Below are 18,237 nucleotides of genomic sequence, written 5' to 3'. Positions count from 1 at the left end.
AAGGACATGAATAGACACTTTTCAAAAGAAGACATACATCTAGCCAATTCAAACATATGAAGAAAAGCTCATCATCACTGATCATTAGAGAAATGCAAATTAAAACCACAATGAGATATTATCTCACACCAGTCAGAATGGCTATTACTAAAAAGTCAAAATATAGCAGATACTGGCAAGGTTGCAGAGAAAAGGGAACACTTATAAACTGTTGGTGGGAGTGTAAGTTAGTTCAACCATTGTGGAAAACAGTGTGGCAATTCTTCAAAGACCTACGAATAGAAATACCATTCAACCCAGCAATCCCATTCCTAGGTATATACCCAAAGGAATCTAAATTTTTGTATTATAAAGAAACATGCATGTGTATGTTCACTGCAGCACTATTCACAATAGCAAAGTCATGGAATCAATCTAAATGCCCATCAATGACAGATTAGATAAAGAGAATGTGGTACAGATACACCATGGAATACCATGCAGACATAAACAAGAAAAACATCATGTCCTTTTCAGGAACATGGATGGAGCTGGAGGTTATTATCCTTAGAAAAGTAATGAAACAGAAAATCAAATACCACATGTTCTCACTTATAAGTGGGAGCTAAATGGTGAGAACACATGGATACATAGAAAGGAACAACACACTGGGGCCTCTCAGAGAGTGGACAGTGGGAGGAGGGAGACGATTAGGAAAAATAACTAATGGGTACTAGGCTTAATACCTGGGTGATGAAATAATCTGCACAACCAACCCCCATGACACAAGTTTACCTATGTAACAAACCTGCACATGTACCCCTGAACTTAAAATAAAAATTAAATTTAAAAAACTTAAAATTGGTTACTATGTAATTTTCCTTTAACAAGTTCATCTGCTTTTTAGAAATTAAAATTTACATTGTATCTTAAGTTACAATTTACTTTCTAACTATTTGTATATATAACAAGCAGGGGCACATTCTGACACATCTGTTCTCAAATTTTGAAAAAGGAAAAGGGTTCTCCCTCCTGACCACATAAAGTCAGTTTCTTCAGAATCAAATTCTCAAATGAGGAAGCAGTTAATTAATTCTAGATTTGAGACACCCTCAGGAGACCTTCTCTCTCCTCTGCTAAAGGTCTCAGGATATGTCCATTATTAAATTAGGAACAGTTCACCAACTCTGGTTGGAGGATTGTTTTGTTTCCTGGCCATAGAGAAAGGAAGGTAGATGTTGACTTGATTGTTAGCTAACTTTCTTTGAGATAATCCAAAACCGAAAAAGTAAAGAATGGTTTTACTTCGCCCTTTATATTACCTGGCAAATTTGACAGTGTCTCTCATGGGCTTTGTCTATAAGAGTGAAACAAATCAGAGAACTTTATAGTAATGTAGCATATTTAAGTCCTTTCACAAAGTTAACCCTGGTTAAACAGATCATAATCCATAGAAAAAGAAAGCTCTCCTTATCACTTTAAGTTTTATAGTCCAAAATAGAGCCTTTGAACTCTCATCAATCCTAAAATGCATCACTGTGATGCCTGCAGAGTTTAGGTCTATTTTTAATTGACTGTCCTATTTCTATGCTGGGAATAAAATGAGAGGCATGGTTCCAGAAAAATGACCCTAAAAACAATAATTTCTACATGTGCCTCAATAATATTAATAATATCTAATATTTGTTTTGTATCTTTCCATGGTTCATAAAAGTTATTCCCCTGCTTACCTTATGTAACACTTCAAGTTACTCCCAATCTTTAATTCTTTCAACAAATACTTACTACATGCTACTCTATGCCAGATTTGGGATTAAGTGTTCAGTGTAAGGTCATATAATTCTGTTAGGGAAATTTTAAGTTGCTGGTCTGCTTTTACAATGAGTAAGTGGTGAAACTGAGATGTGAAAAATTAAGTCTTTTATCAGTAAAAGGATCATATATATCAAATCCTTGACTAAACTTAATTTATGAAAATTATATCAAATATGACTTTTTTCCTATAAGGAAACCTTTTACAGATTTCTAGATGGTTAAATTTAACTGCTTCTACATGTTTCATATCTAATCATTATATGCCAAAAATACACATTATGTTTATTACAAAATATCTACTTGTTTGATTATGATTATTTTAGGTAAAAATATGAATATATTGCCAACCTGCAATTACTATATTTAGAATATGTACCACATATGACTAGACAAATTTGCTGTGATCTTTTTAAAAATAGGGGAAAGATTTCCAGTGCCTATTTTAGGTAAGAAAGCCTTCCTGAGAGACTTATTAAATATTAAATGCTTTATTAAGAAATTTAGAGACTCTTTGTGCAGATATTTTAAAAGCCTGACAGATATATCCAATGTGGGACTGAATTAAGTTCAGTCTTGGCTGATTCAGCTGAGAGGGTACTCTGCTGTTGTTAAGCCATAGGACAGTTGTCAGGGTACCTTCCACCCTGGAAAATACATAAGCTTGCTAAAATTGTGCATGTGCATGCATGTGTGCATGTATGTGTATAATCTACTGCATTCTAGGAACTACATTATACTTGGGGGAGACAAAGATAAATAATGCAGAAACCCTACACTCGAGAGACATTTAAATTGTAAAAAAAAAAAAAAAAAAAGTATATAAATAAATGATTGAGCTGAGGTGTTTCACAGATGCCAAATGAGAAGTGTGTATAATAGACTCATACAAGAATAAATGAAATTGACTTATAATTTAAAAAATATTTAATGTCTGCTTTGCTATCAGAAAGAATATTAAGAACTAGGACTTTTTCTATTTTATTCATTACTTAGTCTTTCATGAATAGCACAACACCTGATATATAGCCCCATGTTTCAAATGAATTTTGAATGAATTTCAGGCAAGGGTGAATAAATAAGTTGAATTAATGTATTAAAAATTAATTAATAATAAGTTATTTTATGGCAATTTAGTGAAGTGGGAAAAGCAGTCAGGAAATATTTTATGGAAGTGATTAAGTGGGAAAAGAGAGAAGCCAGTTCAGACAGAAGGAGCAGCGTAAGCAAATCTGGGAGAGTGTGAACGGTCTGAACCCTTTTTGAGAAGTGCTGTATGTGGAAAGTGAGATGCATTCATTTAGATCATGACATTGGATGGCCTTTTGTGTTAAAGAGTTTGGATGTTATCCTATAGGTGGGCATATGGGCAATTAAAGTAAAATTTACACTTTAGAAACATCTATTGACAATTTGAAACCATGTAAGATACCTTCAGTGCTCACTCCCAGTGGAGAAATTGGTACCTATCTAAGAAAAATATGAATTTCTGGACAGCTATTCAACCTTCCCCTGGGGTAGTCTAGCACTAAACTAGTTTATCTCTTTGTTTCTATAGCACAGAAGGGTAGGTATTGTATTTTATAGTCATTTGTATTCATTGTTTTTATACTAAACTTCTTCATAGGCGACGCTTACAAGTTATTTATTATTTTTTTATGATTGCTTAGATTGATTTATCCATAGATGTTTACAGCACAAATGGTCTTTAACACCTCCTTGAAAAACTCAGTTTCTAGGACCTGGATTAAATTTATATTGTATTGATTAGTATGTGATTCAGGTTACATGAGAGCACTCTTCAAATTGTCACAATTTCAGTACCTTGACTCTTGAATTAGGAAAAACACCATCTCAGGTCATTACCCCTGTAAATCTTTTACCTACTGAAAGCAAGGTTCTCATTCTAGCTGATGCCTCTAGCCTTGTTAAGTCATACCTGCATTGTAACATATAGCTTTCACTTTGAAACCAGAATTGTATTTATTTCTACTAACTGAGTTCACTGCATCCTGGGAATTCTTTCAGCCTCTAGCACAGGAAATATATATTTAGGAACAGCATGAGGGAAATTGAGATGCGTTTTCTTGACCTGAGTTGGAGTTCAGTCTAAGAGTGAGTATGTATTTGCTTCCTTGGTAGAAAATCCTAAGTGAATGCTCTATTAGAAAGGATCCTGATGTTTTACATTAAAATATTCCTCCCTGTCTTCCCCCACCCCTACTCCTGCCGGGTCCCCCTTTTGTTTTTTCCTAGGGTGGTTAACATGAGTTTCACTTGAAATCAGAGTTACACCTGGGATTATGACTTGGAATTCTGTCTTGTTATTTTTTTTTTCTTTTTCAAGTAGCTTGACTAATTATATTTACATGTGGAAATGTGGGGACTCTACGCACTTTTTTTGTTAAAAAAAAAAAGGTTGTACCCCTGCTCTCCAACTACTTTACATTTCATTATAGAAGTAATATTAAGAAGTTATTTTGTCTGTCTGTGTACATTTATTTAATAATTTGTTCAAAGGATATTGACATGTATATTACCCTCAGCCACTCTGCAGGACCGGTGAGGTAGACACTAGGCAATGGTGAATAGGGCCCAGCTCCTGACCTCAATCAAATCAAATTCTCATAATAGCGGAGAGGAACATGGAAATGCATTATGGAAGATTAATGAGATTTAGCTCATCCCCTATTGATGAACATTTATAAATTATGATACATCATAATTATGCCACAATACTAAGCAGCATTTCATGATATATGTGCTAATATGGAAAATTCTTCATATACAATTAAGGTAAACAAAACCAACATACTAAGCAATGCTACTGTCTTTGAAATTAAAAAAAAGAACTAGATAAACAAAAGAGTAGATGTATATAGTTATGCATTTTTGAAAGAAATCATAAAAGGTGGGGGATTTTAAAGAAGTATTTTTATTTTTAACCTTTCTATAGTTTGAATTTACTAACTTTTTACATGTCCTTTTTCCATTTTTTAATTCGTTTTTAATATCAAAGGGGTATGTTCACTGTAAGATTATAGCGATATTTTTCCTCTACCTCTTTCTAATAAAAAATTTCAACTTATATATAGCACATAGTAATCTATAAATATAAAATACAGTATGCAAAGAGCTCTATCAGAGGAAAGAGGAATACTCTGGAGCCAAGGAGGAGGGAGGAATGAGTCAGGATCAGAAACAGTTTATCTTCGTCAGTAAATAAGATTCTTCTAATTTCAAAGCTGCTTCATCTTAGAAACTTTTTCCTTGGTGCTTTGCCTTCTAGCCACACAAGTTTCGCTAGTCTGTTGCTACATCAATCAACTGATATTTCTTGGAAGTGCTGGTACTTTCCAATTTCTTGGTGTCAAAACATTGCCTTCATTCAGCACTGATAATGTTCCAGCCTTTTCCCCAAAAAGTGAACTAAATTTAACTGTCAGTGAAAACTTTGTGTGCCATCCACTTGAAACATTAACTTTTTCCACTTGAAACAATAGCATTACATTATTCCCCTTATGGGGGCATGGTTGTTCCTTTTAGAACCATCCTTTTATATACGAAAGGAATTATCAGAGAATTGTTACAATTTTTTTAAACGATGGTGTTTTAATCTTTAAAACAGAGAGGAGATCTAGAGATCACAATTTAGGCCATAATGCAATTGTCAAAAGGTGATTTCCTCTATGTTGTTTCAGTCAAATAGCTGTTCTCTGCTTTTATCATAACTATGGAGCATTTTCTTGTAAGTCTATTTCACATAGTAGAGAATTATATATAAAATCAAATATAAGCAGTAATCCATTACTGAGGGATAAAATTAGGCATTTGCATGAAAATTACATTTTTTCAATGTACGCTATTTTTTATTTATTTCCTCTTTTAAGTTTATATTCCCTCACCAGTTTTTGGACTAATTGATAGGCATAAACATGAGCCTGACACTTATAAATATAATCCAGATGATTTGTTTTGTTTATTCCTTTAAAACAAGCCATTATTAGAGGGGCAGCATACATTCTTTTAGGAGATCTAACTGGTTTCCTAGCTTTTGGTTCTAATTCTAACCTGGCCCAGAGAACCACTGTAATTATATTTTTGTGAGTACTCAATCTTTTTGCCCCATTCCAAAATGATAAAGTCAGGCATAAGAACTGCTCAAACTTCATTCCCTATTCCTTCTGATGGTAAAGAGGGTAGAAAGTAAGCAGTTGGAGAAAGCGTTCACTTAAAAATCAAAAGAAATGATTGTAACTTTGTCACCAAATACCACAAATTAGCAAGTAATTCATTAAACTTTTATTTTTATTTTCCTTATTGACAAAATTAAGAGTTTGAATTAGGTAAAGTTTACAGTTATACGGCAAACAGGATCTATACACCACTCAGCATGGGATTTTATTACAACTCAGAATTACGTACCTAGCTACGCCTCACTTATTATTGCACACAAAACATAATTAAATACTAAGCAGGATGCTAAGAGTCAAAAGAAAATGTAACCAAATAGCTTCCTTTGCCATATGCAGGTTTTCTAACTCCAAAATATAATAATTCTGTGTTGTAACCTTCAAGTAATTTTTGCCATGTAAATTATGGTTTCCATTGAAAGCTTGCCAGTCTATATCTAGAAATAAATACAAACATACATATGCACGGTGGCATACACATACACGTACACACGTACACACTCTGGTAGGCATCAGAAGTCTATCCTGCACGGGGCACACGTGGAAAAGAAAGTGGACGTTTTCTAACAAAACCTTTTGCAAACATTTCAGAGGCCTTATTCTTCAAGACCTTCCTGGATATAACAAAAAATAGTGTTTTGGGATAAGTGAAAATAATTAAAGGCATGGGTTCCAGCATACAGTTAGCTTCAGATGCTTATTTCTAGCATTTTTCCATAAATATTTTTTGTTCCAAATCAGTATAAACTATTCTGTCTGCATTTGGAAGGACTGTGGAGTGTTGGAGCAAGTACAAAAGGAGTTCTAATTCCTTGCTGCAAGGCTACCAGTTCTCAATATCAGGTCTAGATAGCCCCAGACGTTTTTTGTTGTTGTTGTTTTTGTTTTTTGAGGTGGAGTCTCTATCTGTCGTCCAGGCTGGAGTGCAGTGGTGTGATCTCTCGACTCACTGCAACCTCCGCCTGCCGGGTTCACTCCATTCTCCTGCCGAGTAGCTGGGACTACAGGCGCCTGCCACAACGCCCGGCTAATTTTTTTGTGTTTTTGGTAGAGACGGGGTTTCACCATGTTAGCCAGGATGGTCTCGATCTCCTGACGTGTGATCCGCCCGCCTCGGCCTCCCAAAGTGCTGGGATTATAGGCGTGAGCCACTGCGCCCGGCCGGCCCCAGACGTTCTTAAAGCATTTTGACTAAATCTTAGCATTGCATCCACCTTTCTTATTTATATTTTCATTTAACAAACATTTGATTAAAACTTTTTATCCAGAGTAAGTGACAGTTGACTTGTTTTCCATGTGCTAGTTCATAATTTGGCAGTTGGCATGGGGTGGGAGGTGGGGCATATATGTAAACTATTGTTTCAAACTGTGGAATTGGACGTGATTTCTAAGCTAGAAGAGATTCTATGACTGTAGTGCTGGAGGTTGACATCCATTCTATGCTCCACAAATGCCTATCTATATTTCTATTATAGCAACCATTGTAATCTTCAGTTTTCCTTTTACTTGGCTTTCTCCCCTTCTAGACTGTGACCACTTTGCCAGAAGCAAAGTTTAGAGTAGTGCCAGTATTATTTGGTATTGAATACATGTGGGTTAAAAAATAAAGAAAAGATTGACTGGGTTAAAAATGCTACTGAGTTTCATTATCATCCTTCTATTAGTATAATGTTTGCACCATTAGTATGAACAGCTTTTTAATGTGCAAGTCACCCAGAATATCACAGGAATAGTTTAGGGAGAGGTTTCATTTGTTTTTTGTTGTTGTTGTTGTTTGTTTTTTGTTTTTGTTTTTGTTTTGTTTTTTTGAGACGGAGTCTCACTCTGTCGCCCAGGCTGGAGTGCAGTGGCGCGGTCTCGGCTCACTGCAAGCTCCACCTCCCAGGTTTACCCCATTCTCCTGCCTCAGCCTTCCGAGTAGCTGGGACTGCAGGCTCTCGCCACCACGCCCGGCTAATTTTTTTTTTTTTTTTTTAATGTACTTTTTTAGTGGAGATGGGGTTTCACAGTGTTAGCCAGGATGGTCTCGATCTCCTGACCTTGTGATCATTTGTTTCATTTTTTTAAATGAGATATAATTTACAACCTCACAATTTTTCCTTAAAGGTATCTCCTGGATCAAACATTTATAACATTTTAACTTTTAATTATTGAGATTCTTTTTTAAAGTCCTTTATTTTGTCTACTATTTTACTAAGATTTTATAAACTCACCTCGAATAAACTGCATCTGTTTTCATTAGCTTTTCTTTCCCACCCAGCTCCTCCCACTCTTATTTTTTCTTGAAGTTAGATTGGTAACCTATCTGAAATGAGGAATATTTAAATTTAATAGTTAAAGTACCAGACCAGTAATGTTATAGTAATAAACAAATATTTAAAACCATGACCACAGTCCAATACAAACACTAGAATAGCTTAAATAAATTGATTGTTAAAATTAAAAATGTTCAACTTCTCTAAGGAAAGTAGGAATTCTGCTGTTGATATCTTAGATGTCAATATCTTCTCATCAATAACATATTAAAGAACATTTTAGTGACTTATCAAACTGCATGTATTTTAAATTGTAAACAGAAAATCAAAATAAATTATCATACCTTAATTTTGGTAAGCAAAATCTTTGTCATTGTTTTGTTTGCTTGCTTAAAACACCAAATCCTATAAGCCATCCGATCATTACATCAGTTTATGCATTGTATGTTGCATGTTTAATACAAAGTTTGGAAGACTAGAAATACTCCACTAAGCAAGCAAACAGTAATTACTCCTTCATAATTGCTGTGCAACTTTATTGCCGTGCATTGTTATAATTATATTTTAAATACTCCCCATTTGCATGATAGACCATAATGTCTTCTAGAACATTAAAGTCTGTGGCTTATAATGGCATCTCACTTCCACAAAGGCCTCTTCTTCATTTAGTCTCTATTTTAACTACTGTTAAAAGAGACTAAACGAAAGTAATTGGTACCATAATCCTGCAAATAGGAAATTGTAAGCAATATAATATTTTTGTGCTACTGAAGTTTCTAATTATTCAGAGCATTTCATGTTTAACATTTAACATGCATTCCTCTTTCAGTTATGGAGCCAGTCATAACCAAAACAGTTCTTCTCAAATCTTAACATACACAGAAATCACCTGGGGATCTGGTTAAAATACAGATTTTGATGTAGTTGGTCTAGAAAGGGGCCCAAGAGTCTACATTTCTAACAAGCTCCCAGGTGATGATTCCATTGCTTCTGGGTTCATTGACCTTGCTGTGAGTAACATCACTTTCATGTATTATCTATAACTAAGTACAAAATGCTGTTAACAGTGTACACACACACACACACACATTGCACACATAATACAGACATGGCAAACTTCACTCCAACCTCTCCTATGATCACTTTCTACCCTCAGACCTGGAAATAAATTAATCCTGTAAAAGGATTTATTTAACACAAAGAGAAACAGCATTCAACCTGTGAAAGTTGGCCAAATACACACTAGATCATATCACTCTGAGCTGGGAGTCAAAGAGGGCTTCCTTGTCATTTGCCAGGTGGAGGGGTGTGTGTGTGCGTGTGTGGTGGGGGCAGTTGGGAAAAGAAATTCCAGGCAGGAAAGAACTGCACTTAGAAGTGACGAGAGTGAAATTAGCTGGGTGTGGTGGCATATGTAGTAGTTTGTAGCTGAGTCCCAGCTACTCAGGAGGCTGAGGCAGGAGAATAACTTGAACCCGGGAGGCGCAGGTTGCAGTGAGCTGAGATCCAAGATCAAGCCACTGCACTCCAGCCTGGGTGACAGAGCAAGACTCTGTCTGGAAAAAAAAAAAAAAAGGAAGTGACAGAACTGTAAACTATTCAGGGATGGAAGGATACTAATAAAGATATGATGCAGGGGAAAAATTCTTATTTTCTAATCAAGGAATTTGGATTTTATCTTAAAGGTATTTAGGAAGAGAACTAGATGATTATGTGAATTTTAGTTCACCTATTCTACTAATGTTTTCTCTGCCACTCTCAATGAAATATTTCTCTTTGGGAAATTAATCTGAATTTGACTCCTGAAATTTAAGGATAATATGGAAATATATTCTTTGTTTTTGAAATAGCACATTTAAAAATTTATTTCTGGTGTTTTTAAAAATGTATCTAGTAAAACATTGTGGCTGTATCTGTCTTCCATTATAATCATGTTAAAATTAACAATATATAATCATCTTAAAATTAATACAATCAGATGTTTTAACTTAGCAATGTCAGTAAATATAAATAGGTCATTATCAATATTCATAGCCTAATGCTTATGCAGATCCCCAAGTATCAGAGTGGCTAATATTTGAGAACTTTAAAAAATTGTAAAATTTATGAAGACAGTTCACAAAGAGATCTTAGTTGAAAGCTAAGAAAATCTCACCGTATGACTTTTAAATTTTCTCTTAGTGTCAAAAATAATTATTTGAAAGGTCTCTTTAAAATAAGGGAAAATTATAAGGTAGGCTCAAAATCCAGAATCTCATACTCTTTATATATTTGATCCTTGGCAATCTAGAGCATTGTTATTTGGTAATATTTGTTTAAGTGAGGCCTCTGCTAAATTTTTTTATGCCAGTCAGTAGAAGAAATATTGGTGTAAATAACTCATTTAGAGCATTTTGTTTTATTTATTTAATATAAGTGTTTAAATAAGGGAATTGGGAAAGACCTGCCTTTTTGGATATGTAATTATAGGTACGTAATTATATGTATGTAATTGTTTTAGGGAGAGGTAATGAAAGGTAGAGATGGTCTCTTTTAATGAGGAAAGATTTTCTGGAACTTAGCTTTAGCAGCAGTAATTATTTAACATTTTAACATGGGACCTGAAAAAGGGAAACCCCAGTGAAATCTATTACTATGTAGATGGCTCAATAGTTTTTCTAGTAGTAAAATACAACCCTGATGGATTTAAACTGCCAATAGAGCTTTTGCAATTGAGTGGCAAAATAATAGTAATAGTACTAATGATCAGAAACAACAGCAAAGGAACAGGGATCATTCATCACAGGCAAATGGAGGTTAACGCAGATAATAATAACATAACATGCCTCATACCCAGGAGATAATGAAAGCCAACTCCTGGCAATGACTCAGGAAAGGGACCTAGTGCTGTAGTGACCAGATGACCCAATGACAAGCTATCCAAACAGGAACCATTTTAGAAACACAGATCTTTTCCATGAACACATCTTTCAGTTGTTGTTGAAGATAGTTGCAAGTTCTGTATGTTGACGAAGCCTCTATGGAGTTAAAATGGACAGAGCTGATGAAAATAAAGCTTAAACGTTCCAAACTCTCTGACACTGACACATGACCAGGTTTCACAGTTGATAACTGGAAAGTGGCTGACAGAGATTCTAATCGATCATAATCTTTGCAGCAAATGGATTCAGTATTTATTTAGATACAATATTCTTTAAAAAAAAACTTTCACATCAGTTCTATGAAGTATTTAACATTATTTTCCCCATTTTATACATAAGAAAAATGAGTTACAGAAATGTAGAAGGAAGGAAGGAAGGAAGGAAGGAAGGAAGGAAGGAAGGAAGGAAGGAAGGAAGGGAGGGAGGGAGGGAGGGAGGGAGGGAGGGAGGAAAGAAAAGAAAAGAAAAGAGAAAAGAAAAGAAGAGAGAAAGAGAAAGAGAGGAAGGAAGGAAGGAAGGAAGGAAGGAAGGAAGGAAGGAAGGAAGGAAGGGAGGGAGGGAGGGAGGGAGGGAGGGAGGGAGGGAGGGAGGGAGGGAGGGAGGGAGGGAGGAAGGAAGGAAGGAAGGAAGGAAGGAAGGAAGGAAGGAAGGAAGTAAATGCACCTAGTATCTTGTAGCTAGTAAGTAAGGGAGCCAGACTTCAAAGCCAGGAAGCTGGTACCCTTAACAATTAAGTGCCCCCAAAGTATGTGATAAAGCCTATGGAAATATGATCCTATAGAAACTACCTAAAGAGAAGTCATATTCTAGACTATTAGAACCAGGGACTATCCTATAAACCTTATAAGAACCATGATTAGGGGACAATAAACAACCCTGATTCAGAGAGTAGAAATATGTTTCATAAAAACCATTACCCAAAGATATATAAAAGGTAAAACTTAAAAATACTTGATTACCATTTACAACTTGAAAAAGAAACCCAGAATTTTCTGTAGCCACTGTTCAATGTGTTCTTATAGTCTTAAGGCAGAATAAAAATCTGGAAATTATCAGGGAAGGTTTTAAGAACAAAATAAGCAAGTTGGTCTTTTTTTAAATAGAAATCTGATGTTAACAGAAGCATTATGATATTAAGGGAAAACTGGTAATGGGACTAAGGAAGGGAGTGAAAACATGCTCCTCACCTATGAATCAGACATCCAAGAGGACAAATTCAATCTCATGCCATATTGGGTCACTGATGCCCCATCATGCATGGACTGTAGGACTTAAAAATAAATCTGGACACAAAAGTTCTTATGTATGGGCCAATTCTGCTTATTTGGACACAGTGCAAATAGATATAACAAGATAGTTTTTTCCTCAAGGATGATACTTAGCAGATAAAGCCTGATTTCTAATTCAGTATTGGTACAACTGCACTTAGTGGTTTAGCTGCTACTTAGGTTTAAATCCCAGGTGTGTGACCTGCCACAAGCCACTAAACCATTCTGAATATCAGTTCCTTCACTGGTAAAATAGGGAAAAAATTAGTTGCCTCATAGAGTTGTAGTGAAGATTAAATGAATGATCTATATAAAATGGAAGTGCTTGATAAACTTTAGCCTATTATTAACACCAAATACTAAAAAAAAAAAAAAAAAAAAAAAAAAAGTCCTCTGCTTGGATAACATTCCTTGGTTAAAACAAAAAGACTATATTTGAGTAGGAAGAAGCTTCTGACTGTTAAGGGTGATGTGTATGTACATTATCTTGACAATGGTGATGGTCACATAGGCATATGCGTATATCAGCACTGACAAATTGTATACTGGGAATATGTACAGTTTATTTTATGTCAGTTGACTCAATAAAGTTGTTTGTTAAAAACAAACAAACAAAAAAACTTACCTGTGAGTGTTATGTGTGTGTCTGTGAATGTAGTTGCTAGGAAAATTTCTTACCTAACAGAGGCACACAAAGCTGCCATCCCTCCTCACAAGAAACTGGAACCACTTTCTTTACAGCAAGAAATGTAAAGTGCTTCTAGATTTACCTCTTGTGAGAAATTTGTACCACTGACAGTGATGAACTCATATGTTAGCATGACTATCCCATTTTAATAGCTATATGTACTTGAATCTTTAAAATGGCAAGAGAGAAAATATAGAGAAGGAGGATTTTACATGTGATATATAGTTTTGAAATCTCACAGGAAATTATGTTACTCAGATAATATTGGGATACAATGATTGCATTTAGCATTTAGGTTTTTCATCTGGACTCAGAATTTAAAGTACTTCTAACATAAATAATCAGGAATCAGAATTTACAGTACTTCTAACATAAAGGCAGTGACTATCTACAGACATTCCATGATGCAGTTTTTCTGTCGTGTGATTTTCCTGGCTTCACCCAAGTCACTGAAGTCAGAGGCTCATCAGAGCAGTCAGTGTGAAAAACCACTTGTGTTCAGTGAGGCAATGATATTTATTGAGTGCTCTCTCTATACAGAACTGTGTGCTCTGTATACGGCAGGAATGACATTTTGCTTTTTATTTCTCTTGGGCAACGGTGACCCTTCTCTCTTTGAGCCGTTTCCTCCAGTACTGATAAACAGAGTTGCTGCTAATAAAGAGTGAGCTAAAAAGGATTTGACAAAATATGACTGCCCCTTAGAGCCAAATGATTTTCAAATATTTATTTGTAGGTACCTGTTTGATTGTACTCTTTTTCCACTGTTGATTTTGGAAACAATTTTAGAATTCTCATTAATTCCTTAAAAATGTTTAACTTTACCAGGTAAGTTAAATGCAAGCAATCTAGCTGGGGTGGGAATGGGGAAAAATGGATGTTGGGGAAGCTGTGCCAGTTATCTAACAAGACAATAATGCAGCATATCAATTATAACATCTTAGTGGCGTGAAACAATAAAGATTTCTTTAGCTTACATGTTTGTGTGGTGGGCTCAATTTATATCATCTGGGCTTATATTTTTTTTTCTGTTGTTAACTGCAAGTTAACTCTGTACCACTACTGATCTTGGATGTACGGGTTCACGTGTCTGGGTGGTGGCTGGCATTGGATGATCTAGTACGGCTTCGGCTGGAATGTTAGGATGTTAAGGATGACACATCTTTATTCGCATCTCATCCTCCAGCAGGCTAACCTGGGCGTGTTCACATAGCCATGCAGAGGAGCAAAAGAAGCAACTACCAAAACTTAAACCCATTTCAAGCTTCTGCTCATGTCTCATTTGCTAACATCCTACTGGCCAAAGCAATCACATGGGGTCAGATCTAGAGTCAGAGTGAGAGGGCTCCACGATATTATAGAGCAAAAGGCAAGGACACAGGGATTGGTCAAGAATTAGGGCCTTTAGTATAACTAATCTTTAGTAAAACACACTTTTCCTAACGAGTAACAGTTGTGCAGGGTGGTCATTTTGGTTTTCAGACTATAAACTGACAAATTAATATCTGGTTAATTCAAGCAGATAAACTAAGAAATTAACCTTCCCAGCCACATTGATGTATTAACCAAGTTTGTCAGACCACTTTGGCTTTCATTGTATTCATTCATTTAAAAATGTATTTATGTGATAACAAGCAGCAATTTCCCAGTAAAGCAGGGATGTGAAGGAGAACATCAGTTCTCAAAGAATAATTTTGCCCTGTTGGGTTTTAAAAGATTGCCATTTTCCAATGTAATTGTTGGAAGAGGAGTTCAGACATCAGTTTTGGTCACTTTCTCTTGGGAAATACGTTTACCTGAGTCATGTAGGACCACCTCTAGCAATCCGGGACTCACAAGTTACAGCCATATCCTTTGGCTATATTTTTTATCATGCGGGTTCACTTAACATTCTAATAATTGTTCTCTCCGGGATTCTGATTAGATTTTACTGGAAAATTGGAGTGAAGAGGGTTGGGTGGAGCATCAGCTCCTAGCCATTTAGAAATTACAGAGGACTAATTTTTAAAAAGCTAATTTGATTGCGGTTAGCAAAATGTCTCTCTTTTGAGAAAGAAGCTCCTAATCATCTCTTTCCAAAATTGAATGCTTCAGTTTCTACAGTGCAAACATGGTTGCTTTGAGGAAGAAATATTTATCCACATATAAATACCGATTATGAACATGTTTCTGACATTACTTGAAGGGTCGGTGCGTGCCTCTTTAATTCTAAAGCAAATTTCACATTCTGCTTCAACTGATTATTTTTTCAACAATATTTGTTCTATTCTTTTATGATCTGCCAGTACTTTTTTGAAGCCCAGTTAGTTAGAACAGCGGCCAACAGAGCTGAGACTAAAAGGGGGCCAAATATCTCTTCAGAAGCAAGATGTTACTTCAAACGATATTCATTACAAAGCACTACTGTGACTCACATAATCACTTATTTTTGAAGGGGAACTTGTTAATGTAGAATTGGTTTCTTATCTTCCCAGCCCCCAGTGAGCCTTTGCTGTGCAAATTTGCTGATGGAGGACAAAAGAAGCGACAGAATCAAAGCAAATATACCCAGAATGGGAGGCCTTGGCCCAGGGAAGGAGAGGTGAGTCCTAACTGACAACATTTGTTCTGAAATTTGGCAGTAGATATCCCTCAGAAGGTGGCAAGGCAGACGTATGGTGCCATGATGAAATTGGGTCCCATAGAATACCCAGTGTCTTCAAAGGGGCAAATGAGCAGCCTCATGTTAATGTGTTCTAGATGAAATTATTGAGAAGGAGTAGAGGACTGCAAAATTAACCTCAGTTCTGCACGATAGCAAGTCTTCTGTCTTTAACCAAACTTGAACCTGAAAGGAACTCACTGAAATACTTATCTACAAAGATTTGATTTCTATCTGTATAATAGCTATAAAATGAGGGTATAATTACTCAACAAAATATTTTCAGTGACATCAGTAGGGAGAGTTGAATGTTTGTGTTTTGAAACAGGCAGGTAAAATTTGGTTGTTTTTCATCCTGCTATTGAGATGATTTACTTGCACATGTATGTATATTTATGCATATTCCCATATGTTCATAAATGTTTTGATATCTGTTATACATATATATGTACATATATGTGTGTGTGTGTGTATATATATATATATATATAAAATAAGATATTGTCTATTGGTCAAAAGGGAGGAAGAAAAAATACATACAGCATTTTGCTTTTCACAACAAGAAGAAGGAAAAGTACTGAACAGCTCACTCTCCATTTACCCTCAATACAAATTGGTAGATAAGCCAGCTTATGGATCCAATGCCACTTAGGAATGTGTTCTTTTTGTTACTTTTTTTTAAGAAGACAAGGAAAAGGCGCCTGAGCTTCCATGAGGTCTTTTCATTATTTGTGAAATGGAATAGAGTTGTTTGAATGACTTGAATAAATGCCATTTTGTATCAAGGCCATAATTTCAACAGAAGAGCTTTATTTAGTATTTCATTCAAAGCACCTACTTCATCCATTTGTCGTTTAAGAAGCATTGTACTTGATGCAGCATTTTACACTTTGAATACTGACAGAACAGTGGTAAGAAAGAAAGGAGGCTGGAATTTTTCTCAGCAAATCCTTTAGCCTTTTTTAAGTTTCTGTTTCTAAGACCATTTTTTGTTTTGAGTGTTTCCATGCAGGTCTCAAAACTCCTCTTAAAGGTTATAGTTGTGTTCAAGTACTATGTAAACTGTAACTCATTACATTAAGACATGAAAAACAGAATCATCATTGGGCCTCAAAAACTAATAAAAAAAATACAAGAGTTTTAATATTCTCAACTTTAGAAAGGCAGTGGATATTATGTTCTCAAAAGGAGGTGGAGGGAGTGATCCATGTGTTTTCAGCATGGAGTCCAGTGCATCAGCAGATAACCCTATTGGCCACAGAAGACAACTGATGCCTGATAGTACTCATTATCACATGTCCCCTACCAAACAGCCATAATCTAGAAAGACTCATTTGACATTTTAAAATTTGGTTGGATAAAACGCCTGCTGATTAGAGATATCTTTGGGTCACAGATTATCATCATAAAGCCCCAAGACTCAATTAGCAACTTGGCATTTATGACAGAAGTTTCAGTTTCTGTCTCCTTAAGGAACTATAATATTACCTTCATACAATAGATGGCAATTGCAGCAAGACATTTCACCTCAGTGTACATTTCTTGAAAATGGAATCAATAAAGACAAAATATAGAGAGTTACAGCTGCCACCTGGCTACTGTATATAGAATCTAAGACTTTGCTTCAAAGCATGATAAATGCGATATATACTATGGTGTGGAAGCATTGTGGAGTGAAGTTTAGGACCCAGAGCACCTTATAATTTAAACATAGGTTTTAAAGGTATATTCCTAATCTTTGTTTTCAAAAGTTTATTTTTAAGAGCTATAAATTTTCCTGTTGATCTATGAAAATCAAGGGACTGTAATATAATTTATCTGTGACCAGTAAAATATATTTCAAATATATATACACATTAAGAGAAAATAGATTAGGCAGAGAAATAGCATGCCCTAGAAACATGCTTATCGAATTTCTTGGTTTGGGGATGCACGTATTAATTTGTACACTTTGATTGTGGTCTTAGAAGTAGATACCCGAAGAGTGTTGGATAACTGTGTCCGTCATTTTATATATTTTTTGCTTCCATTTCCCCCTTGCATTTTACTTGCTAAAGTATAGTAGCATGTTGATAAAGTATGTCATGATACACATTAATCCTATATAAGCAATATTTAATTAATTTTATATGCCAGGCAATTCTGGTTACTGTATTTGATCCTAAGACACATGCCTTTGTTGTTGTTTGCCACACTTTAAAGCTTCTGAAATTGGTTCTCTTATACTAAGTGGCATTTTACAAGATAAAATGCATTTGCTCCTGTTAGTCACTTGGGGGCACTACCTACATTCTCTGGTTAAGGTCTTTGACCACACTGGTTTCATAAATAAAAACACTAACCAAAGCCAGGATCTGGGTCAGATTCTTAAAGGAGGATTTTTTTAACCCCTTCCTTCATTCAGTGTCATGATTGAGACAAGTAACTTTCTTTGGTGTCTGTTTTTAATGGGTACTTTTGTTTTTCATTTACCATTATAC

At 35.4% G+C, this 18,237-nt stretch overlaps 1 protein-coding gene across 13 annotated transcripts in view; it reads left to right on the top strand.

The window, feature by feature from the left end:
* LOC105470974 (RNA binding motif single stranded interacting protein 3) overlaps positions 1 to 18,237 on the top strand; it is a 1,471,638-nt gene that overhangs the window by 1,297,105 nt on the left and 156,296 nt on the right. For all 13 annotated transcript variants that reach the window (XM_071090773.1, XM_071090775.1, XM_071090774.1 and 10 more), the window contains one exon: positions 15,591 to 15,697. In XM_071090773.1, coding sequence (XP_070946874.1) covers positions 15,591 to 15,697 — 107 coding nt within the window. The remainder of the gene's footprint in view (positions 1 to 15,590; positions 15,698 to 18,237) is intronic.

The sequence above is a fragment of the Macaca nemestrina genome, chromosome 2 (assembly GCF_043159975.1).
Source record: "Macaca nemestrina isolate mMacNem1 chromosome 2, mMacNem.hap1, whole genome shotgun sequence".
In the NCBI taxonomy this organism is placed as follows: domain Eukaryota; kingdom Metazoa; phylum Chordata; class Mammalia; order Primates; family Cercopithecidae; genus Macaca; species Macaca nemestrina.
The sequence above is the reverse complement of the archived record's forward strand: the minus strand, read 5'-3'. Positions and strand labels throughout refer to the sequence as shown.